We start from the raw sequence: 25,104 nt of genomic DNA on the forward strand, positions 1-25,104 counted from the left end.
TACAGCCTGAACTGGTTGCCAGCCAATCGCAGGGCACATACAAACAAACAAGCATTCGCACAAACATTCACACCTACGGGAAATTTAGAGTTGTCAATTAACCTACCATGCATGTTTTTGGGATGTGGGAGGAAACCGGAGTGCACGGAGAAAACCCACGCAGGCACGGGGAGAACATGCAAACTCCACACAGGCGGGGATTGAACCCCGCTCCTCAGAACTGTGAGGCAGACGCTCTAACCTGCCGCCTGGGTTATAAATAGCAGAAAAAAATAGTGGTATAAACTGTGGATTGATTTTACCTCTTTAGTGAGGATTTGATTTTCAGCTTTGTACTGCCGTTGTTTCAGGCCTTTGGCTCGCCTGAACTCGCTCAGGTCCACTTCCTGACTGGGTTCATAGCCTTTGAAAAGAAACAAACGAGTGAGACAAGTTGTACGATTGCTGTCGTCATAATGTGATATAAAAAAAACATCACCGAGTCTTTCCCGGAATTCTTCATTTTCCTCGGTGAGCTGGTTGTTTGTTATGTACGCTTGGTTGATCTCTTTGGTCACGGCCTCTAACTCCAACTCTCTCCTTCGGATTTGCATTTTACACTCCTTGATCTCCCTGATGGCTTCTTCTAGGCCGTAAGTGCCCTGGAATAAAGAAAAAGAGCCTCTATCATGAGACATCACCAAGAACCTTTGTCTGTAGCTTTTCACGGAAGTCAGGAAGTGATTTAACACACAGTAACGCTAATGGCATCACATGAATGACTTTAGTGTGCTGTCGTTGACTTACACGCTCATACTCTGTCAGGCGCTTGGAGACCTCAATGACCTCTCTGTCTTTTTCCTCAGCGTGATCTTCGGCTCGTTTTAAAGCCTCCTCCGCTTCTACTGCTCTCATCTCGGCAGCTTCCCACTTGGATGTGAGCTCCTCCATCTTTCTCTCCTGGACCAGCGCTTGAGTGTCCAGAAAGGCGCCTATGAGAGGTGCAACAATTAACGATTAATCAACAACTAATCGATTATCAAACTAATCAACAACTACTTTTTCTATTAATTATTTAGAGACCTTGTTTAACTTAAAATTGTCAAAACCCTTGGAATTCCAGCCTCTCAACAGTTACTAGTCTCCGTTTTCCGTAGTCCTACATGAAAGCAGACTGATTATCTTTGTGTTTAATCAAAACAAGACATTTGCAAACAGCTGCATTTATTTTGGAAAATAAACTTTTGCCTATTTTATGTGATTTTATGGACCAAACCAGAAACTGAATCATAATAAATTTATGTTTGTGCATTTTCTACACTGTCACTTTGAAATAATGTCCTGTTTTCTAATAAAGGGATGGAAATCAAAAAATGTTTTTTTATCCGATTCATTGAGTAATAAAAAAATAATATTGGCCAGATTAATCGATTATTCAAATAATCATTAGGTGGAGCCCTAGTGCCTTTAAATATTGTTATTTTTGTAATAAACTAAACAGGATAAAATGACTTAAAAAAATGAAAATTAGCATCAAAAGCAGTACAGAAATTGGAATTGTGCCACCTATGAGCTTAAAAAAAACACTGGAATAGCAAAATTTGGAAGCAATAAACATCAGAATTGTGTCACTTGGCAGCAAAAAAAAAAACATTGGAATTGTGTTACTTGGGATTACACCCATTGGAAGTGAGTCACTTGCGAACACAAATCACTGTAATTGTGTCACTTAGGAACAAAGACCATCGGAAGTGTCTCACTTGGGTAGGGAACCTTGGAAGTGTGCCTTTTTGAAGCCAAAAAGCATTAGAATTGTGTCACTCGGAGCCTAAAAACATAATTGTGCCGCTTGGGGCCAAAGACATCAAATTGTGTCACTTGGGAGCAAGAAAACACTACAGTTATGTCAATAAGGAGCAAAAAGCATTAGAATTGTGCCACTCCTCCAGACATGATGTGTTCTTTAAAGGTTTGTCACAAAATTCAACCACTATAGAAACCACACTGTGGTATGCGGATCAAGAAACGTCGATCGAGCAGACTGAGGATTTTCATACAGAACCACTTTTTATCACAGCTATCTTTGTTGTGTTCAGAACCTGGGGCTACTCACTTCCACTTTCCTTTTTGGGCACCTTCAGACTTTCCATGAGCAGCGTCTGCTTCTTCATTTCGCCTGTGTAATGCTCCACTTGCTCTCTTAGGGTATTGATCTGATCATCTCGCTCCTCCACAGCCTGCAGACCATTCGTTCGCCAACAATTGTCTTCATTAGCATCAGTGACATGTTCAGGAAAGGACATCTAAGTAAAAGCAATGTCTAGTGAACCTGCTGCAAGGCAAGAATATTGTTTCTGTCCATGTCCAACTGGGCCATGCGCAACTTCTGCTGAAGGTCACGGATCATCTGCTGATACATTGAAATCTCCTTGTCCTTTTCAGAGAGCACGTTCTGTGAATGAACGTCGAGTCATTAAAACTCCACAACCTCAATGCAGACGAACCCATCCGCTTAGCAGCGAGGACAAAAACGCTTGCAACCAGTCGAGCAACTAAACATTTTTTCTTAGTTATTTAAAATCAACAGGGTTCTTGTTTTTGACAAAGGGGCGGAGTTACAGCAATTACACATTTCGGCCAGCAGGGACCGCAAGTGGATTTCCTCTGACTTTGTGGGGGTCAATTATTAGAAGTCTCCAAGTTCTGGAAATAGGCAAAATGATCCTAAAATCGCTGCTTCAAATAAAAATGGCTGTGTCTTTGCAGGCATGGCTTCTTGAGACATTTTGCAGGACTACTCATAATAGAAATGCCTACCAAATTTCATGTTGTAAAACTGACTTTGGCTTTGGGTTGCATTTTCCAAAAATTCAGGGGTGCACAACTGGAACAATGGTGATTCATCAGAATTTGCCTCCATGCTACACCCACAGGGAATAACGTAAAATAACCACAAGATAATAAAACTAATAGAAATTTATAATGTAAAATAATTTGTAGTAATTTAGTGTTTCCCATCTGTCTAGTATATGACATTCAAATTTGGTAGCAATCTGTAAAAATCTAACAGACAAGTTTGTTTTTCAAGGACCCCAGGAAATGATCTTTATATGGTCGCTTCTAACCAAAATGACAGACTTCCTGTGTCTTTTCAGGCATGGCTTCTTGTGACTTTTGTGTGGGTCAACTCGTGATAAGACATGCCTACCAAATTTCATGTTTCTAGGTGAGAGTGGATTTGGGAGCTGAATTTTCAAAGAAATCTCAGGTGCACGATAGAACTAATGGCAAGCAGCTCTTTTTCAAGAACCCCTGGAAATGGAGAAAATTATCCTAAAAAAGTCACTTCCAAACAAAATGGCCCAACATTTTTTGTGGATCGACTCATGGCAGCCATGCCTACAAACTTGTATGTTGATAAAATTGTAACAAGTTGCGGGGGCTGAATAGTTATCCGCCAACCTTCCATTGGTCCACTTGAGCGTCCACTGCTGCAATAATGGGGTCATCCTCTTCCGTCATGTCGTTTACCTTCTGCGTCAGCTCTCTTACCTGCATGTGAAGCACATATAAGCAACATGAGAAAAAACATGTGGAGGGCGTTTACCTGCAGCTCGGCACGATCTCTCTCTTTCCTCAGCTGGTCAGTCGCGGTGTCGCAGTGGTGGACGGCCATCTTGATCTGATTGTACTCATCGCTCATATTTTCCATCTCATTTGCCGACTGCATCACACATTTCTGCATGCGGAGGTTGTCTTCCTTCAACCGTGAGATTTCGTCCTCCGCTTGCTAAGAAAAATCAGCACAAGTATGGTCACTAATGTCGCGATGGCAGTACAGAGGAGGTGAGTGGGGTACCTGAAGGTCGTCCAGGCACTGGGAAAGCTGGTGGTTGGCTGAGAGAAGCTTCCTCTGAGTCTCGGCGTTCTCCTCTTTGGACACATCTGATTCCTTAAGCTCCAACTGTCCATGATAAAAGTCCACGTCCTGCTGGAGCTGCGTGTTCTGACCGGGGACAGGGACTTTCACTTTTAAATTACATCATGGCACACGACGATGACGCCACAAGACGACAAATGCAAGCTCATACAAGATGTCTGGAGCAGAGTTAATAAAGGTGCCATATTTTGACTATTTAGACATCCATAGAGTCACTTTCTAACATGGACGTAGTATAAACGTATCAATTACATTTAAAAAAAACACCTTGGTTTTGTCATAAGAGTGTCCAGATAAGGCCCATCTGACAGCTACTTCTGTTTGACCAAATTTTGTATCCGCTTTGTACATATTTGGCTAAGACCGCCCCCTTTCCTCTGACTGGTTGCCTCTATCTGGAAGTCCCAATTGTGAGAGAACACGTGTTTGTTATGCTGACAGCACTGGCTCGGGAGCGGAAAGGGGAGGAGGAGATCTTCGCTAGTGACGTAGATAAGCTCGCGAAATTCGAATGACCTGATTTCCGACAGAAAAACGTCTGTAACTTGCATCAATGACTTTAATTCGTATTTCACGTTTACTGAGGCACCATTGAAACAATATTACAACCCAAATACTAGAAAATGTTGGTTTGGCAAAATATGCCCCCTTTAAGACTGAATCCTGGATGTTCTTTTTAAATTATTGTTAATGTAGTAACATTTCAACTGTTTGATTTTGAAAATACCAAACAAAATAAACACATTTTACATTTAATCGTCTTCAAAATGTACACTTGTGTATTAGCCATGACAGTGTATTACATGTACTACAGCACCACACAACTACATTATTGTACAAAATGACCTAATATGGCCACTTTGAATCAAAATAGTATAGACTTCCTGTACATTTTCAGGTATGGCTTCTTGACATGTTTTGTGGATGTACTCGTCATAAACATGCTCACCAAAATTCATGTAGCCACGTGAAACTGGCTTTGAAGGCTAAATTTCAAAACATTCCAGGTGTTTGTCTTTGAAAATGGCATTAGTGAATAATTCCCAACATAGCCTTCCTGTCTGTGGGTCTCCTTATAATAGACACACCAACCAAATTACTTTTTTGTGTTTGCGTATACTTTTCAGCACCACCAGGTGGATCACGTGGGTGTGTGATTGTTCAATTGTTCAGCCATGCAGTACCTCTCTTTTCAACATCTTCAGGTCGTCCTCGGCAGCCTCCGCTCGCATAAGCAGCTAGGGAAAAGACACAAAGGAAAAATTGCATTTCAATTCAAACGAACGTTTCATGATGGAGACAAACAAATTATTTCTCTTTCCATTGTTTCCTATGAGGAAAAACTAATTGGAACAAATCAAAGGTCAACCAGCATCCTGGAGCAAATTGTTTTGGACCTTAGAACTCTGGAAAAATTAAGAGACCAAAAACACTAGAGCTGGGGGAAAAAAATAAATAAATCGAGTTACTTTGCTAAGTCGAATTCAAAAAGAGGTCGTCACAAAATTTCTGCCTTGAAGCTCGGCCAGGACCCCCACCCCCCAAAAAAAGTTTCGCCTGGAATTATGTTTGCGCTGCCAGAACCCATGTTTCACAAGAAAATGTATTGCAGATGGACATAGTGTTGGGCCAATGATAAACTCTGCCCAAAACAACAAAGCAGCATCTGTAAGTGATTTTTAAGACACTGTTAGATGTGTAATGTACATATAAGTATGAGTGAGCTGAATGGTAGTTAGCTTTTTTTGACATAAAATGGTAATTGCTAGTGTGCTAATGCTAATTGCGATTGCTAACCTTTTAGCATTTAGCATTTTGACAAAAAAGTTGTTGTTTTTTAGGAATAGCTGGTGGTCATTAGGTGATTATTATTCGATTATTATGTGACTATAATTTGATTATTCGATCTATAATCAATGGGAGAATCATCCATCCATCCATTTTCTGAACCGCTTCTCCTCACTAGGGTCGCAAGCGTGCTGGAGCCTATCCCAGCTGTCATCGGGCAGGAGGCGGGGTACACCCTGAACTGGTTGCCAGCCAATCCCAGGGCACATACAAACAAACAACCATCCGCACTCACATTCACACCTACGGGCAATTTAGAGTCTCCAATTAATGCATGTTTTTGGGATGTGGGAGGAAACCGGAGTGCCCGGAGAAAACCCACGCAGGCACGGGGAAAACATGCAAACTCCACACAGGCGGGGAACAGGCGACTGAATGAACCCGGGTCCTCAGAACTGTGAGGCTGACGCTCTAACCAGTCGGCCACCGTGCCGCCATGGGAGAATCAATTCTAAAAATATTTGATAGTGACAGCCCTAAAGAACATTTTTTATTTTTTTTGTTATCGTCACCATTTTTTATTTTCTGTAAATAAATACTCTAAATGACAATTTTTTTCAGTTGAAATTTTAGTTATGTTGTCAGTAGATAAAACAATTTTACTCAAACAATATCTTTACGTTTTATTCAAACAAAACCTATAAATATAATAATATCTAACAAGGTGTGCATACCTTCTCCGTGTTCTTCTTCTCTCTTTTCATTTCCTTCTTCAGCTGGTTGACCATCTCCTCCTTGCGCACCAGCTGGCCCTTCAACTGCCGGATCTCGTTCCTCAGAAAACGGTTCTCTGGGCCCGTGCCGGCATACTAACACGTGCAGTATAGAGCGCCAACATATGAATGATATACAGTACATCTACTAGATATGACCATCTTCATAAGACTCACCGTTAGTTCTTCTTCCAGTCTGGACACTTTGACAAGAAGCGTCTTTTCTGCAGAATACAGACAGTCATAAGAAACAATGTCAGTATGGTATTGTATTTAGAAAAAAACACTCAACATGGTAACAAACCATTTTTCTCTTGTTCATCAACTAACTGTTCGGCCAAAGTCGCTTCTTGATTCTTCATCTGAGGAGACAGGAAGAAGACAACAAGGCCGTAATTATACATTATTTAAAACAAACACAACAACAACTTTAAAAAATATATTTTTACTCCATGTACCACCTCAAAAAATACTGTATTAAGTACCACCGTAATGGCTAATATTAAAAAAATGTATTCATTAGAAAGGTTTTAGTCCCAAAAAATATATTCATTATATTTAATATTATCCAGTTTGAACATGAACACTGTACGTAAAAAAAGGAAAATAAAAAAACTGTACTAAATGATTTAATTAAAATAGGTTGCATGTAAAAGTAAATACAATTTACATCTAAATAAATGTTTAAAAACAAATGGTTCTTAAAGATTAAATGAAAATGTACTGTAACAAAAAGTTAAATTCAAATGAACTGTATTTTAAAAAAAGTGTAATACATGAAAAGTAAAACATACTGTGATGGATTTAACATACACGCACACACACACACACACACACACAAAGTTTAAGTCAGTGTAACATTATGCAGTTTGAACATTAGCACTGCACTTAAATATTGGGGAAAAAACTGACTCGTTATGTGTTTTCACATTATACTTACAGTAATGTCCTTGGATGTGGGAAAGGAGAGCCACAGTCGCTGATGCGCTTTTTAGCAGTTTTTTAGATGCCAGGAGAACAGGAAAAACACAAATATGCGGGAACTGCTGTTGGCCACAGTTAACGCCCAGACACTCACACGCCGACTCAGCACCAGGGCCAGCCTCTTAAAGGCACATGCATGTACACAGACACTACAGTACGGTATGTATTTTCTATACATTTTATGCTTGCAATTTGTTGTATGTTCAAATGCATTTACGATGTGCACTGGTTGTGTAGCGCTATATGCTACTGCCTTTAATGCAGATGGTGAAAGTTCAATTTCCAGCCAGTCTCCCGAACAAACTGGGCCAAACAAATCATGCAATTGACTCACTGTGGCGACCCCTGATGGGTCAAGCCAGAAGTCGCAAAAACAACATCAAAAATAAGTTTACGATGCATTTAAAAACTGTGTTTTAACAAGTTCAAGCAAGTTTTGTGTTTGAAGTGTGTGAGACGTTTATCCATCCATCCATTTTCTACCGCTTATCCGAGGTCGGGTCGCGGGGGCAGTAGCTTTAGCAAGGACGCCCAGACTTCCCTCGCCCCAACCACTTCATCCATCTCTTCCGGTGGGATCCCGAGGCGTTTCCAGGCCAGCCGAAGGATGTAGTCTCTCCAGCATGTCCTGGGTCGTCCCCGGGGTCTCCTCCCGGTGGGACGTGCCCGGAAAACCTCACCAGGGAGGCGTCCGGGAGGCAACCGAATCAGATGCCTCAGGCACCTCATCTGGCTCCTCTCGATGTGAAGGAGCAGCGGCTCTACTCTGAGATCCTCCCAGATGATCGAGTTTCTCACCCTATCTCTAAGGGAGAGCCCGGACACCCTGCGGAGGAAACTAATTTCGGCCGCTTGTATAAGGGATCTTGTTCTTTCACGACCATAGGAATGTAGATTGACCGGTAAATCAAGAGCTTCGCCTTTCGGCTTCGCTACTTCTTTACCACAACGGATCGATACAAAGTCTGCATCACTGCAGACGCTGCACCGATCCGCCTGTCGATCTCCCGTTCCATTCTTCCCTCACTCGTGAACAAGACCCCAAGATACTTGAACTCCTCCACTTGGGGCAGGATCTCATCCCCAGACCTGGAGAGGGCACGCCACCATTTTCCGACTGAGGACCATGGTCTCAGATTTGGAGGTGCTGATTCTCATCCCAGCCGCTTCACACTCAGCTGCGAACTGCTCCAGTGAGAGTTGGACGTCATGGCTTGATGAAGCCAACAGAACCACATCATCTGAAAAAGCAGAGATGCAATACTGAGGCCACCAAACCGGACCCCCTCTACGCCTCGGCTGCGCCTAGAAATTCTGTCCATAAAAGTTATGAACAGAATCGGTGACAAAAGAGTCCGACTTACTGCCGGATATGCGGACTAAACTCTGACTCCGGTCGTACAGGGACCGAACAGACCTTACCAGGGAGGCTGAAGGATGCAGTCCCCACTATACATAGTGTTGATGGTGCACTGCTTCCCCCTCCTGAGACGCCGGATGGTGGACCAGAATTTCCTCGAAGCCGCCCGGAAGTCTTTCTCCATGGCCTCACCGAACTCCTCCCATGCCCAAGTTTTTGCTTCAGTGACCACCAAAGCGGCATTCCGCTTGGCCAGCCGGTACCCATCAGCTGCCTCAGGAGTCCTCCAGGCCAAAAAGGCCCGATAGGACTCCTTCTTCAGCTTGACGGCATCCCTCACCGATTGCCGCCACGACAGGCACCAACCACCTTACGGCCACAGCTCCAGTCGGCCGCCTCAGCAATGGTGCCGCGGAACATGGTCCACTCGGACTTGATGTCCCCCGCCTCCCCCGGAACATGAGCAAAGTTCTGTCGGAGGTGGGAGTTGAAACTCCCTCTGACAGGGGATTCCGCCAGACGTTCCCAGCAGACCCTCACAATACGTTTTGGCCTGCCACGTCGAACCGGCATCTTCCCCCACCATCGGAACAAACTCACCACTAGGTGGTGATCAGTTGACAGCTCCGCCCCTCTCTTTACCCGAGTGTCCAAGACATGCGGCCGCAAGTCCGATGACACGACCACAAAGTCGATCATCGAACTGCGACCGAGGGTGTCCTGGTGCCAAGTGCACGTGTGGACACCCTTATGCTGTTCCTCCCAATCACGCCCTTCCAGGTCTCACTGTCATTGCCCACGTGAGCATTGAAGTCCCCCAGCAGAACGATGGAGTCCCCAGCGGGAGCGCTCTCCAGCACTCCCTCCAAGGACTCCAAAAAGGGTGCGTACTCTGAACTGCTGTTTGGTGCATAGGCACAAACAACAGTCAGGACCCGTCCCCCCACCCGAAGGCAGAGGGAGGCTACACTCTCGTCCACCGGGGTGAACCCCAACGTACAGGCGCCAAGCCGGGGAGCAAAAAGTATACCCACACCTGCACGGCGCCTCTCACCGTGGGCAACTCCAGAATGGAAGAGAGTCCAACCCCTTTTGAGAGGACTGGTACCAGAGCCCAAGCTGTGCGTGGAGGTGTGTCCGACTATATCTCGTTGGAACTTCTCGCCCTCACACACCAGCTCGGGCTCCTTCCCTGCCAGAGAGGTGACAAGTTCAAGCAAGTTTTAATATGTTTAGATGTGTTTTAAGTGTGTGACAGGGTTATAACTATTTTTTTAAAAATCATATGGTCTCTCTATATGATGGATTTTCACTTATTTCCTGTCTTTTTGAGGTGAGACAGCAAGGCCAGGCAAATATTGTCGAAAAGGAAATCCAGAATTCAAATGAAGTGTGAATGACGTGTACACGTGACAGATAAGAGCAGATAAGGTAGAAGACCTTGAGCAGGGCCTGAAACACTCGCAGTATGTGGATGACGTCCTCCCGAGCTCGGCGCTCCACGTCCCACTCTTCTGTCTGCAACACGCACGCACGCACAAACACAGACAAATGACTTTTAATGCCAGCAGCCATGTCAAAAAATATGTAGACGATAATGTGCAGGTAATGTTGACCTAAGCAAGTTGCGCAGCCAAAATTCAGCAAGCCAGTACTATTTATCGTGCAAAAAAAAAAAAAAAAAGATAAAAGCTCACAGCAGCACACAGCTTAAAATAATAGCAAACACATGCCATTTTGGAAATTCACGTGACACCAACACGAGTCTGTGCATGGTTACCGACGTGAGAAGGTCGATGACGCTGTCCAGTTCATCCTTGTAACGTTCGTGGAGGTTCGCCGGGTCCAGCTTCTTCACATCGTCCCACTCGACAGCAGCAGGCATCCTGAGCCCTAGAATGTCCAAAACCACTAATAAAAGGGAACAAATGAACACAAATGCTGCTTTTACCTTGGATTAATAACAAACACTAAAACATAAAAAAACATTACTGACGCTTGTATTCTTCTGGCTTTGTCTTTATGACATCACGGAGGCGATGTTAGCTGGTAAAAATGGATGTCCTTCCCCTGAAATGATAAGAAAATGTCTCAGTTTTAGGTATACAGTGGTACCTTGACTTATGAGTGCCCAAACTTACAAGTTTTTAATTGTTAAAAGCAAGATGTTAGCTGGTAAAAATGTATGTCCTTCCCCTGAAATGATAAGAAAATGTCTCAGTTTTAGGTATGTTGTACCTTGACTTATGAGTGCCCAAACTTACAAGTTTTTAATTGTTAAAAGCAAGTGACGAAACAATTTTGTTTTTGTTTTTTTTGTTTTGGGGAGGTGCTGGAATTTTTGTTATTCATTTCAATGGGGAAATGTATTTGATATATGAGTAATTATAGTAACGAACTAGCTCATGCAGCGAATATAACTTGTAGATCAAGGTACCACTGTATTTTAATAAATATTATATAAAACAATACCCATTTATAATGGATCACCAATACGGGAAAAAAACATTTTATCAGAGGTCCCTGCACACCAAATATCGTTAGTATTACACGATATTGTTAACGGTATGAATTAGTCTCAGGGGAACTCACACTAGGTTACTTTTACGTACGTTATTTAGTGTGGGTTTTGTGCACCATACATTCAAAGATATTACAGCTGATGAGCTATTACGGATGTTAGAGTAATGTCCTTTACATTTTTCAGAATAATTTTAAAATGTTTGGGTGTATTGTAATTTGAATTATTGATTAAAACAGTAACTGACTTGTAATGGAGCAACTGTAATGTCCACAGAAAGGAAAACAATTATAAGCGGTCCCAAGGCTGTTGCAGTTTCGAAGAATCTGATCACTGAATGGTCAGCTCCATTTACAGAGCCAATAACAGATGGTCACTCTAACATCAAGTGTATGTGTTTGTGCTTACATTATATTTAAATAGTAATCACACAGGCACTCACGAGAAGTTGTGCATTAAACCTTCAAAACAATAATAGCTGATAAGCTAAATTCAGCCACAGATGTGTGATTAAATTCCTCAAGACTTATAACAAAATGTGGTTCTCTGGGCCCGTGCCGGCATACTAACACGTGCAGTGCAGAGCGCCAACATACGAATGATATACAGTACATCTACTAGATATGACCATCTTCATTAGACTCACCGTTCGTTCTTCTTCCAGTCTGGACACTTTGACAAGAAGCGTCTTTTCTGCAGAATACAAAGTCATAAGAAACAATGTCAGCATGGTATTGTATTTAGAAAAAAAAACTTAACATGGTAACAAACCAGTTTTCTCTTGTTCATCAACTAACTGTTCGGCCAAAGTTGCTTCTTGATTCTTCATCTGAGGAGACAGGAAGAAGACAACAAGGCCGTAATTATACATTATTTAAAACAAACACAACAACAACTTTAAAAAAATATTTTTACTCCATGTACCATCTCAAAAAATACTTACTGTATTAAATACCACCGTAATGGCCAATATTAAAATACTTTATTCATCAGAAAGGTTTTAGTTCTAAAAATTATATTTATTATATTTAATATTCTAAGCAACATAACATTATGTAACATTATCCAGTTTGAACATGAACACTGTGTGTAAAAAAAGGAAAATAAAAAAACTGTACTTAATGATTTAATTAGAATAGATTGCATGTAAAAGTGAATCAAATTTACACCTAAATAAATGTTTAAAAACAAATGTATCTTAAAGATGAAATGCAAATGTACTGTAACAAAAAGTTAAATTCAAATGAACTATATTTTAAAAAAAGTGTAATACATGAAAAGTAAAACATACAGTAATGGATGTAACATACAGGCGCGCACACACACGCAGACACACACACACACACACACACACACACACACACACACAAAGTTTAAGTCAGTGTAACATTATGCAGTTTGAACATTAGCACTGCACTTAAATATTGGGAAAAAAACTGACTCGTTATGTGTTTTCACATTATACTTACAGTAATGTCCTTGGATGTGGGAAAGGAGAGCCACAGTCGCTGATGCGCTTTTTAGCAGTTTTTTAGATGCCAGGAGAACAGGAAAAACACACAAACATGAGGGAACTGCTGTTGGCCACAGTTAACGCCCAGACACTCACACGCCGACTCAGCACCAGGGCCAGCCTCTTAAAGGCACATGCATGTACAAAGACACTACAATACGGTATGTATTTTCTATACATTTTATGCTTGCAATTTGTTGTATGTTCAAATGCATTTACGATATGCACTGGTTGTGTACCGCTATATGCTACTGCCTTTAATGCAGATGGTGAAAGTTCCATTTCCAGCCAGTCTCCCGAACAAACTGGGCCAAACAAATCATGCAATTGAATCACTGTGGCGACCCCTGATGGGTCAAGCCAGAAGTCGCAAAAACAACATCAAAAATAAGTTTACGATGTGTTTAAAAACTGTGTTTCAACAAGTTCAAGCAAGTTTTAATATGTTTAAATGTGTTTTAAATGTGTGAGAGGATTATAACTATTGGCGGCACGGTGAACGACTGGTTAGCACATCTGCCTCACAGTTCTAAGGACCTGGGTCCAATCCCCGGTCCCGCCTGTGTGGAGTTTGCATGTTCTCCCCGTGCCTGCGTGGGTTTTCTCCGGGCACTCCGGTTTCCTCCCACATCCCAAAAACATGCATTGATTGGAGACTCTAAATTGCCCATAGGTGTGACTGTGAGTGCGAATGGTTGTTTGTTTGTATGTGCCCTGCGATTGGCTGGCAACCAGTTCAGGGTGTACCCCGCTTCCTGCCCGATGACAGCTGGGGTAGGCTCCAGCACGCCCGCGACCCTAGTGAGGAGAAGAACCTCAGAAAATGGATGGATGGTTATAACTATTTTTAAAAAATCATATGGTCTCTATATCATGGCTTTTCACTTATTCTATCACACCTCTTAAACACTTTTTCCTGTCTTTTTGAGGTGAGACAGCAAGGCCAGGCAAATATTGTCGAAAAGGAAATCCAGAATTCAAATGAAGTGTGAATGACGTGTACACGTGTCAGATAAGAGCAGATAAGGTGGAAGACCTTGAGCAGGGCCTGAAACACTCGCAGTATGTGGATGACGTCCTCCGAGCTCGGCGCTCCACCTCCCACTCTTCTGTCTGCAACACGCACAAACACATAAGGAAAACTTGGGAGTCATGTTTACTCCTTCCAGTGAGATAACATAAATATTTCACTTAAACATGCAAATGACTTTTAATGCCAGCAGCCATGTCAAAGAATATGTAGAAGGTAATGTGCAGGTAATGTTGACCTAAGCAAGTTGCACAGCCAAAAATCAGCAAGCCAGTACTATTTATCTTAAAAAAAAGAAAAAGAAAAAAGCTCACAGCAGCACACAGCTTAAAATAATAGCAAACACATGCCATTTTGGAAATTCGCTACGTGACACCAATACGGGTCTGTGCATGGTTACCGACGTGAGAAGGTCGATGACGCTGTCCAGTTCATCCTTGTAACGTTCGTGGAGGTTCGCCGGGTCCAGCTTCTTCACATCGTCCCACTCGACAGCAGCAGGCATCCTGAGCCCTAGAATGTCCAAAACCACTAATAAAAGGGAACAAATGAACACAAATGCTGCTTTTAACTTTGATTAATAACAAACACTAAAACATAAAAAAACATTACGAGCACTTGTATTCTTCTGGCTTTGTCTTTATGACATTATGCAGGCGATGTTAGCTGGTAAAAATGGATGTCCTTCCCCTGAAATGATAAGAAAATAACAGATGGTCACTCTAACATCAAGTGTATGTGTTTGTGCTTACATTATATTTAAATAGTAATCAGACAGGCACTCACGAGAAGTTGTGCATTAAACCTTTAAAACAATAATAGGTGAAAACCTAAATTCAGCCACAGACGTGTGAATAAATTCCTCAAGACTTATAACAAAATGTCTCAATTTAAGGCGAACTGTTAGTATTATGGTTTATTTAAAAAACAAACAAAACAAAAAAACTTGTAGTCAATTACAGTGAAAGTCCTCGGAGAGGAAAACTTACCTGAGCTCACAAACGTGAACAAGCACATGTGTTCGGTTTAGAAAATATGCAGATTGACCAGTGCCATTTTCCAAGCCAATCACAGACGGTGGTTCTGCGGCGCCATGTTATGTGTTGGCGCTCCTTGTTTAGCTTTGACATACCATAGCTACCAAGCTAATACATTTAATATTTTGGTTCATTTTACGTTTGTCATTAAATTCTTGAAAAATTAGAACCATTTTTATCTGTACTAACATATAATCGTTAGTAATACAAATAACCCACTTGTAAGGCATCGAAAACAACATAAGATAACCTTTATTATTAGTCCCATCGTGTAAATACACTGGCGGTCCTTATCAAAGATCTGTGGATGTGAAGACTCGCTGGCCCACCACTAACCTGTGCACGGATTGGTCTGTTCAATTAAATGAGCCAATCACAGACAGTGACAGCACCGCAATTCTTTTTTTTTTTTTAATGCAGTAGCACGCTGCTTAAAGCTAGCCACCAAAACTGACGAAATTAACTAACAAAAGCTTTAAACATTACACATTTTTAATCTCAATTTAAAGGAATTACCATCTCGATGTGTTTTAAAGCAACTATTTAGAGCGGTGTTGTGCATTCAAAGCCATTATAGCTCATTATCTGTACTATTTAGCAAGTTATGTACCTTTTACGTTGCCTAGAAGATAACATCAAGCTAAAGTGATCAGACTCGTCACAAACAAATCTCAATGTTTTATTTGTGTTTTGGTCAATATATACATCCATGTAATATTGACACAATATTACTCAATGAACCATATGTACTTTTTAAATTGTGTGTAGCTTTCGTCAAACCCTGCCTATTCATGCTTCACTATTTGTGAACGTAATTACCTACTCAATTATTTTTTTTTATGCAGAACCTATCAAGATTTGGTTGAGAAATTTTTCTTCAGTAGCTAGTTAGCGTTGGCCGGCTTGACATCGAACAGCAGCATGATAGAAGATTCAGTAGCGGTCCAACAGGTAGACCTGGCTTCTTGCGGGGTTGGTGCTGGAGCAATCAAAATCAAAACTTCTTAAGAGGATGCAAAGAAAGATCCAGATGGCTATTGGCAGTCTCGTACCTCCAATTTTTGCTGGCATTTCAAAGCAACAAAATACGACAAAGCTACGGCTTGTGACTCACAAAAGTTGGGGTAAAAGGTACCACTGTAAATTGTATTTTTACAAGTTGCTAAATACATGCCAGCGTCCTCTCACTTCTGGTGCATTTTTCCCCAAATCAAATAATCTGTAAACCATTTGGGTAATGTTGTAATAGGAGTTGGAAATAATATTACAGTGTTTTTGGATCAAAGTTGAGGGTACATTTAGGACTTAAAATTATTAAAACAGTCAAAAATAAATTTTGGGGGAGGCATCAATTACTCACGGGTTTTCACTATTGTTTATTGTATTACACTTTAAGGTACAATACAGTATTCAAAAAGTTATCATAATTTTCCTACTTTTCAAACCAATGTGGTGCAGTTTAATATAGCCTGTGTGTCAAGTTAGCGACTTCCGCACATTAAATAATCAGCAAACATCGTTTTCTAGGCACCCTCAAGGAAGCTGTTCCAAGTTGAAAAGAGAGAACGTTTTTTTACGACAGCTCCAAATCTGGCAAAGAGAGTTGAAATGTATCTGCAGAGTGAACTTGTCTGTTCGCAGAGTGTTAGAAATGATATCCAGAGAGAAGTACAGCAAGGAGGGAATACGTCATGTTTAGTTTGGGGCCCGCAACAACCAGAGAATAACACCAAGAGAAGCTGTTGTTTACGTTGTATGCAATAGTTATAGACTTCAACAGGGTAAACACCATCCATGAACTGGAATAAAAAAAAATTGTCAACAAAAACCAAGGTTGTGTCTTTTTGAAGCCAAATACTAAGACTATTGCCTCCACCAAGGAGTTCATGTTTGTTGGCAGGTTTGGCCATGGTGGAATGTCTGGTATCTCTTTTCTCACAGTTGAAACTTTGTAATTAAGCACAAAACAGAGAATAGTAAGAAAAGAAAGTAGTGGCTCCAATCGACAGTAGGCGGTCGCTGCACAATGTGTTCGTTCATGGCTCTTTGGGGAGCTACTCAAAGTTTGCAATATTAAATATACCGGTAATCTTGTGCTGCGTATATACAGTCTTTAGCAGTGGTCAACATTTTAGGGGAGTGATGGGGTGACGCCACAGCTTTGTGTGCGTCGCAAATTCAGCCCAGTCTCACCCGAATCTTTCATTCTACAGCTACGGCATCTTTTTTGACAATTAGTGTTCCAGTAGACTCCACAAAGTTGTATGCGTCCATGTTTACATTCCAGCGAGCAAGCTGACTCATTTGCGCAGCCCAATAATTAAAAATGATCCATCCCACATTTAGCTGAGATGATTATTGTTCCTGTAGATTCTGACGTGCAGTCGCTCCACAATTTCGTGTACGTCCCTGTTTATGTTCCAGTTACGTGATAAATTTATTCTGTCCTATCTGCAATATTAAAGATGAGATTGTGTTAAGCAAAGATTTCCTATCTTTAGCATCAATTAGCATTCCAGTAGACTCAGTCGTGGTCGCTTCACAATGTCTGTGTTCAGTGAAGCTACATGACTTGCTTCTTAACAGGATGCAAAGATGTTGTTTCAAGGATAATTTGCGTAATAGGCTCTTCGATTTGGTCGCTCCACAATTTTGTGTGCATTCATGTTCCAGTGGAGCTACGTGACTGATTTGACAATGTCGTGAGCGCCACATTTTTATCGGGCCACTGTTTGTGGAAATACTGCATAACCACAAAAGTAAATATTTAGTTCCATTTGGCAGCTAAGTAAAAAAAAATATTTTTTTTTAATTAAAAAAAAATTCTGACATACTATCTTTGAATATATATATATATATATACATACATACATACATACATATATATATATATATATATATATATATATATATACATACACATAGATATACATACACACACATATATACATACATATATATATATATACACATATACACATATACATACACACACACACACACATATATATATATCCATCCATCCATCCATCCATTTTCTGAGCCGCTTCTCCTCACTAGGATGTAGCCTATCCCAGCTATCATCGGGCAGGGTACACCCTAAACTGGTATATATACACGCATATATATACATACATATATATATATAAATATATATATGCGTGTATATATATATATATGTATGTATGTATACATATGTATGTGTGTATATATATATATATATATGTATTTATCTGTGTATATATATATATATATATATATATATATTTATATAAAACGGAAGATGGATGAATGAATATACATACATATCTTTCTTAATTGCTCGGCTAGCTGAAAGCTAAGTGAAGGCTGCGAATGCTCGTCTGCCTTTGAATATGTTGTGGACTGTATTCACAAGTCAAAGTGGATGTCACGCAGGCGGCTGAAATGGTGTCCATTGAAGCGCGAGAATGAGGCGAACAGACTCTTGCTGTTGTCGCCCGCTGCAACTGTTGTCCCACTCACACGGACCACCGTCGGCTTGTTGCCCAGGTGAGTGCCCTCGGCTGGCCATTCCAGACCCAGGTGGTGGCGGTGAACCTGCCGAGAGAGACAACATCTAAATGTGACAAGAACGAGCACCAAGTGAAGATGTAGAACGTAATGTTAGCTTCTCGTGAGAGCACCTAGCTCCGTCGCCTCACCTTGAAGAGTGAGCCGGCGCTGCAGTGCCATACGATACCCTCCACAAGGCCCCCTGTGCCGCTGCGGAACCATGAGTAGAGCTGCTGGAAATCCACCGATGGTGGGTTCCGGATGCGGATGCTCCCGTGGGACACTAGGAGGTGAACAGGCTGCTTCTTACATCCCAAGCCTGACAAAACGTGATCATAAATTAACTACTAGTTAAAACGCAAAATTAATCACCATTGAGTACCACAATTTCATGTTTCTAGACTGCTAAGAGATGCTAGCGACAAACTGCTGCTAAATATTGCCACAATTTATCAGATTGCTTGAGGGTTTCAATAAAGGCGGTCATAAAACAACAACTACCTGACTAAAATGATATAATCATTACCATAGACTGTTACAATTTGTTTCTAAGGCACTAATGCTACCTTCACACTGCAGGACATGATGCCCGATTAAGGTTTTTTGTCGACTCTTTTTATGTCATCTTTCACATTCACGTGACGAGACACACCTGCACAAAACAAGACGTCACGTTGCGTCAAGAGTGGAGCGCGCCGACTTTGAATTATAAGGACAAAATGGGGGAAAACGTGTTGATGGTCACCGGCGCTCAGGACAGGACGTTCGTTTAAGGCTTGCTTGAGGTATGTTCACGTACTTTGAATACGATACGGCTCACAAGCAGGCAATAAAATGTTATGTAGCCTAGCAAGCTAGCGGTAGCACGAACGGTTGAACGTAAACATGCCACCGTTCTGTCAAATCATGCTAAAAGGTTTCGGTGTGGGCCAAGTAATTTAATTAAAAATAAAGTAATTTAATTACAGTAAGTTAGCACCCATTATTTCTGTCACGCTGACCTGACTGATTAGAATATACGATCTGACAAGACCAGTGATTTCCAACCTTTATGGAGCCAAGAAACATATTTTACAATTGAAAAATCTCACGGCACACCAACAAACAAAACTGTCACAAAAAGTGGATACATTAATTACTGTATTTATTTCCTTCTAATAGAAGACCATTCATTTGATCTGTCTGTCACTATACCTCATTGGCATAAATAGAGGAACAAAGATACACTATTTGTTGTAAATATAATTTTTGAGCAATTAAGTACACAGGTATATACAGTAAATGAACAGGTCATTTAAATAGACATTCTTCCATCTTGTGATCGGCTCGGTGATCAGTTATCGTTTTTTTAAACTCCCTGATCGGCCCCAAAAATCCTGATTTTGTAAAGCCTAAAGTTTATTGCCACAGATGATCACAAACTAATGTTTCTAAACCACTAAAACACGCTAGCTAATAGCCAAAGCAACATGTCGCTACAATTTATGTCTGAATCAGATTGGTCTGAAAAAAATAGTCATAATTCAACGACTACCGTAAGGGTTTCCGTTGATGTTGGTACCAATCAGCTCCAATGTTTGTTCCTGGAGGTCTGTCAGTGGCACAGCAGCGATTTCCAATGTGTCGTAGTCATTGTTGGCGACGGGACGGAGAAGCAGCGCAGTCCCCACACCATAATCCACCACAGATGAGTGCCAACAGTACTGCTTGTTGCTATCCTCCACCGGAACCCAACCTGACGTTGACGGGGAAACATTGTGGACTTATATTGTAGAATCGCTGTGTAAAAGGCTTGAGTTTGAAGCCCATTTAACACTGGCTGCAAACAACTTATGCCTGTTTTCATGAAACTGTTCTGTATAAATGGCATCAACATGAAATGAAGCCTCTTTCATACTGCTTGTAATATCAGTTGACCTGGAATGTGTCCGTGTTCATCGGGGACGGGATGACCGTTGTGATGTTTGACTTCGTGAGCTGGGATCCATGTGTCCGGCACGGTCTTAAAGTCCTCCTCCACATTCCACGTGAAGCCTGGAATGCAATCCACAAAAACAATTCCAACCTGCTAATAGACGCTAGCTACGATCTTCTGTTAAATGTCACCACAACTTGGGGGTCAATTTTGGGCACAGACTCCCTAACAAAAATTATAAATGCTAGCTACTACCTATCGCTAAAATCGTAACAAGTCCAAATTGTATTATGAGTGGCTGGTCAGAAAAACACACTCCTAAAACGCTTCATTGCCATAGATGGCAACAATAATGTTTCTAAGCTGCTGAGAGATGCAAGCTATTACAACTTGGTCGTACATCAATGACTGTCTGACTAAAGCGATGTATATGCCATAAATGACCACAGTTTAGAAGGGGATAAGATATGCTAGCATTAGCATTAGCTTATGACACCAAGTTACCTTTAGAGCTCCTGTGAGAATACTGATATTTCTTGAATCTCTTCTCCGCCAGTTTATTGGCTTTCCTGTCCAGTCGAGCCCAGAGGTGTGGTTTCCCTTTAAGGGCGGGGGGAAATATTTTTTTTTAACTGCAACACTGCCAGCATGTGATTAAGGTTTTTGTCAGGATTTGTCACCTTTGTAGTGCGTAACGTAGCAGCAGGTACCATCTAGTTTTTCGGTGGCCAGCGCAGAGTTGATGTCCACTTCCAGCACGGCAGGGTTCAAGATGGTGGTGGCTACCACCTGAAATCCCTGTAAAACAAAACAACAACTGAACAATTATATCTTTGACTCAATTGGTGGCATTTTCTCGCCTTTTTTCTCATGTCGTAGTTGTGTATAAACGGCTCTCACATGGAATTGGGGTATTAAACCACTATGTGAAACAGGCTTATGACCCGAAACCCACTGCCTGTTAAAGGGATATGAAGTTGAACATACAACACTCAGGTAGTAATAGTTGTCAGGGTTACAATTGCTTTCATCACAACAAGGTGAAATAGTGACGCTTGCTCTGACGTCATGTCAGAATCATCTTTATTTGCCAAGTATGTCCAAAAAAGACACAAGGAATTTGTCTCCGGACGTTGGAGCCGCTCTAGTACGACAACAGACAGTCAATTGACAGAGAACACTTTTGAGACATAAAGACATTGACAAAAACAGTCACTGAGCAATAAAGGGTTGCTAGTTATCTGGTAATGCCGGTACAATTTTTTTGTTTTTTTTGACAATTGCGCAAAAAGATGCAGAGTCCTCTAGCACTTATAATTACTAATATAGCAATAGTCCGGTGCAATGACCATTGTGCAAAGGGGGCAGAGACTTCAAGAAATATATGCAGTTTAAAGTGACGAGTAGTGCGATAATCTGGGACAATGTGGATTGTGCAAATGTTCCAGATACTCCTCAATCAGTGTGCAAATGGGGCAGATGCTAATCTGGCATGAGTGGCCAGTATTGGTCAACAACAGATATGCAAATAGTGCAGTGTGGCGAGACTACTACAGTGAGTGCACGAGTAATGTATAATTGGCCTGACAGAAATGTGACAACAAACTCAAGACAAAAAAATTGTCAGCATGTTGCAATGGAATTGTAGGTTAGCTGTTTAATAAGTTGATTGCAGGAGGGAAGAAACTGTTGGAATGTCTGCTTGTTCTAGTTTGCATTGATCGGTAGCGCCTACCTGAGGGAAGGAGCTGGAAGAACCGGTGACCGGGATGTGGAGGGTCTGAGAGGATTTTGCACGCTCTTGTCTTAGTTCTGTCACTGTCTAATTGCAGGACCAAACAATCAAAACTTTTTGTTTAACCAGAAAATATTTTTTTTTTTTCCTAGGGACACTGTGCCATTGTATTAAAGTGCATATAGTCTTTGGAGACATTACACGACTCACTTACACAAGGGGAGACTTGCTAACCATCAAGGAGGCTACTCCGGACTTTCTTTCACCAACTTTCGCAAATCCGCTCAATTTTTTCCCTGAGTTACTCACTGGAGCAGCGACCGCAGTCTTTGGGGCATGGAGGCGAAGGCTACGCCACAGAGGGAAGCGAGCCGGCATCCAAGTGAAGCTCCGCAAGAGAGGATAGAGATTGGCGTTTCCGTCGATCAACCTCGCGAATCTACGCTCCCAACCCAACAAAATGGACGAGCTTCAGCTACTGATAAAGACCAGTAAAGACTTCGGACGTTCCGCCGCCATGTGCTTTACGGAGACTTGGCTTTGTGAGGCTGTACCCGATGGCGCTGTCATGCTTCCCGAATTCCATCTTCACCGGGCAGACCGCGACATGGCGTCATCTGGGAAAACAAAAGATTAGGAGAGCGGCAGGCCCAGACCATGTGTCACCATCCTGCCTCAAACTCTGTGTGGACCAGCTCGCTCCAGTCTTCACACAGATCTTCAATCGATCTCTGGAACTGTGCGAAGTACCATCCTGTTTCAAACGCTCCACCATCATTCCAGTCCCCAAGAAACCTACAATCTTGGGTCTAAATGACTACAGGCTTGTCGCCTTGACATTTGTGGTCATGAAGTCCTATGAACGTCCCCTGCTGGACCCCCTGCAGTTTGCCTACCGAGCAAACAGGTCTGCGGATGATGCAGTCAACATGGGACTGCACTTCATCCTAGAACACCTTGACAGCGCAGGGACCTACGTGAGGATCCTGTTCGTGGACTTCAGCTCAGCGTTCAAAACCATCATCCCTGAACTCCTTTCCTCCAAGCTTCTCCAACTCAGCGTCTCGCCTGCCATCTGCCAGTTGATTTACAGCTTTCTGACGGGCAGGACACAGCAGGTGAGGCTGGGGGAGACCACCTCATCCACACGCAGCATCAGCACTGGGGCACCCCAAGGATGTATTCTCTCTAGGCTGCTCTTCTCTCGCTACACGAACGACTGCACCTCAACTCACCCGGCTGTCAAACTCCTGAAGTTTGCAGATCACACCACTGTCATCGGCCTCATCAAAGACAGTGACGAGTCTGCATATTGACAGGAAGTGTAGCGGCTGGAGCTGTGGTGCGGCCGACACAACCTGCAGCTGAACACGCTCAAGACTGTAGAGATGATCGTGGACTTCAGGAGGCATCCTTCGCCACAGCTGCCCCTCACGCAGTCCAGCTGCCTTGTGCCCGGTTCTTCCAGCTCCTTCCCTCAGGTAGGTGCTACCGATCAATGCAAACTAGAACTAGCACACATTCCAACAGCTTCTTCCCTCTTGCCATCAATTTCTTAAACAGCTAACCTACAATTCCATTGCAACATGCTGCCAATTTTGTTTTGTCTTGAGTTTGTTGTCACATTTCTGTCGGGCCAATTATACATTACTCGTGCACTCACTGTAGTAGTCTCACCACGCTGCACTATTTGCATATCTGTTGTTGACCAATACTGCCACTCATGCCAGAGTAGCAACTGCCCCACTTGCACACTGACTGAGGAGTATCTGCAACATTTGCACAATCAACATTGTCCCTAGTCACTTTAAACTGCATACACTACTTGAAGTATCGGCGCCCTTTGCACAATGGTCATTGCACCGGACTATTGCTATATTAGTTACTCAATCTGCTCTAAGTGCTAGAGGACATCTTTTTGCACAATTGTCAAAAAAAATTGTAACGGCATTGCCAGACAACTAACAACCCTTTATTGTTCAGTTTTTCTCAATGTCTTTATGTCTCAAAAGTGTTCTCTGTCAATTGACTGTTGTCGTACTAGAAGAGCGGCTCCAACTACCGGAGACAAATTCCTTGAGTGTTTTTTGGACATACTTGGCAAATAAAGATGATTCTGATTCGGATAGTATAATTATAGACTCAAACCACTCACACAATGAAAGACATCAAATGCGAAAGAGACAAAGTTGTGATAGTTCCAAGGCGAGACTAGTATCATTTAACAGTGCGAAATCAAACTTTAACATCGGCTAACACATTAGCTTCATCTATCCCTCCTTCTCGTCATGTAACTGAAGCATGCACACACTCACTTGGCAATCACGTTTTTTCGACGGTTCTTCCTTGACTTCCGTCATAAAAACACACGCCACCTTCTGCTGGACCGAGCCGAGACGTCGCATTTTGCCACACCTGTCAAAAATAAATAAAAGTGTGAACAGATATAGTAATAGATGAAATATTTGGAGGGGGAATAAATGTTTATATTTTGATTGAGCCAAGAATGAGATGAGCTTCCGGACATGTGACGTACCTCTTCTTCTTCTACGGTTCTCCGTCGCGTTGTCCACAGTAGCGGCACGGCTAACCAAGGTGCCTACGTAGCGGCCATGTTGGAGAGATCAACGTTCCCATCAAAGGCAATGCATGGACATTGACTTTAATTCGTAACTTGCCTATTTCTCAACAGATTTTTACGAGGTTTACTTTTTTGTCAACGCTAAAGCGTGTGCTATCAATACAAAATATTTGAAAAAAAATATCCCAAAAATATTTGTACATGTGAAAGGTTACTCCCAGTTAACTTGTCGTAATTATACGGCGCTGTAAGCAACCTTATGCAGCAGAATGTACCTGGATCATTGGTCTTTTCGTTTTCCTGCCATTCACACACATGGAATGCGCTGACGACTTTGACCCTCCTAGCTTAGCTTCCCCATAGACAAGCAGCTCAAAAGGGATGTGCCGTAACTACCTAGCAAAGACGTTCATA

At 42.0% G+C, this 25,104-nt stretch overlaps 2 protein-coding genes across 14 annotated transcripts in view; both read right to left on the reverse strand.

Annotated features, from left to right (window-relative positions):
• LOC133478172 (centrosomal protein of 290 kDa-like) overlaps nt 1-17,806 on the reverse strand; it is a 57,948-nt gene extending 40,142 nt beyond the window's left edge. For 3 of the 11 annotated variants that reach the window (XM_061773901.1, XM_061773898.1, XM_061773902.1), the window contains exons 1-22: nt 14,878-17,806; nt 14,501-14,578; nt 14,289-14,419; nt 12,815-13,971; nt 12,117-12,174; nt 11,992-12,038; nt 10,966-11,020; nt 10,821-10,894; nt 10,605-10,717; nt 10,265-10,342; nt 6,785-6,842; nt 6,658-6,704; nt 6,442-6,576; nt 5,104-5,157; nt 3,839-3,985; nt 3,587-3,769; nt 3,442-3,531; nt 2,309-2,431; nt 2,093-2,216; nt 787-971; nt 479-641; nt 303-403 (exon numbers count right to left, since the gene is read on the reverse strand). In XM_061773901.1, the coding sequence (XP_061629885.1) occupies nt 303-403; nt 479-641; nt 787-971; nt 2,093-2,216; nt 2,309-2,431; nt 3,442-3,531; nt 3,587-3,769; nt 3,839-3,985; nt 5,104-5,157; nt 6,442-6,576; nt 6,658-6,704; nt 6,785-6,842; nt 10,265-10,342; nt 10,605-10,709 (1,593 nt within the window). In that variant the 5' untranslated portion in view covers nt 10,710-10,717; nt 10,821-10,894; nt 10,966-11,020; ... (4 more) ...; nt 14,501-14,578; nt 14,878-17,806. Of the gene's footprint in view, nt 1-302; nt 404-478; nt 642-786; nt 972-2,092; nt 2,217-2,308; nt 2,432-3,441; nt 3,532-3,586; nt 3,770-3,838; nt 3,986-5,103; nt 5,158-6,441; nt 6,577-6,657; nt 6,705-6,784; nt 6,843-7,420; nt 7,921-10,264; nt 10,343-10,604; nt 10,736-10,820; nt 10,895-10,965; nt 11,021-11,991; nt 12,039-12,116; nt 12,175-12,814; nt 13,972-14,288; nt 14,420-14,500; nt 14,579-14,877 lie in introns of those variants that run through there. The other 8 variants (XM_061773895.1, XM_061773893.1, XM_061773894.1 and 5 more) reach the window with 8 other exon arrangements.
• Nucleotides 17,807-17,886: 80 nt separating this feature from the next.
• On the reverse strand, nt 17,887-24,645 carry rlig1 (RNA 5'-phosphate and 3'-OH ligase 1). Of its 3 annotated transcripts, none has more exons than XM_061774546.1 (9): nt 24,425-24,566; nt 22,664-22,726; nt 22,419-22,548; nt 21,055-21,172; nt 20,879-20,974; nt 20,377-20,493; nt 19,994-20,194; nt 18,609-18,742; nt 17,887-18,504 (listed from the first exon to the last, which is right to left on the reverse strand). In XM_061774546.1, exons 2-9 carry the CDS (start codon nt 22,693-22,695, stop codon nt 18,316-18,318), a joined length of 1,017 nt encoding a protein of 338 aa, XP_061630530.1. In that variant the 5' UTR covers nt 22,696-22,726; nt 24,425-24,566; the 3' UTR covers nt 17,887-18,315. The 3 variants fall into 3 exon arrangements, with proteins under 3 accessions (XP_061630530.1, XP_061630529.1, XP_061630531.1); XM_061774545.1 differs by having other exon boundaries at nt 18,609-18,778; XM_061774547.1 differs by lacking the exons at nt 22,419-22,548; nt 22,664-22,726 and having other exon boundaries at nt 18,609-18,778; nt 24,425-24,645.
• Nucleotides 24,646-25,104: the final 459 nt, after the last annotated feature.

Source organism: Phyllopteryx taeniolatus, chromosome 5 (assembly GCF_024500385.1).
Source record: "Phyllopteryx taeniolatus isolate TA_2022b chromosome 5, UOR_Ptae_1.2, whole genome shotgun sequence".
Taxonomy (NCBI): Eukaryota; Metazoa; Chordata; class Actinopteri; order Syngnathiformes; family Syngnathidae; genus Phyllopteryx; species Phyllopteryx taeniolatus.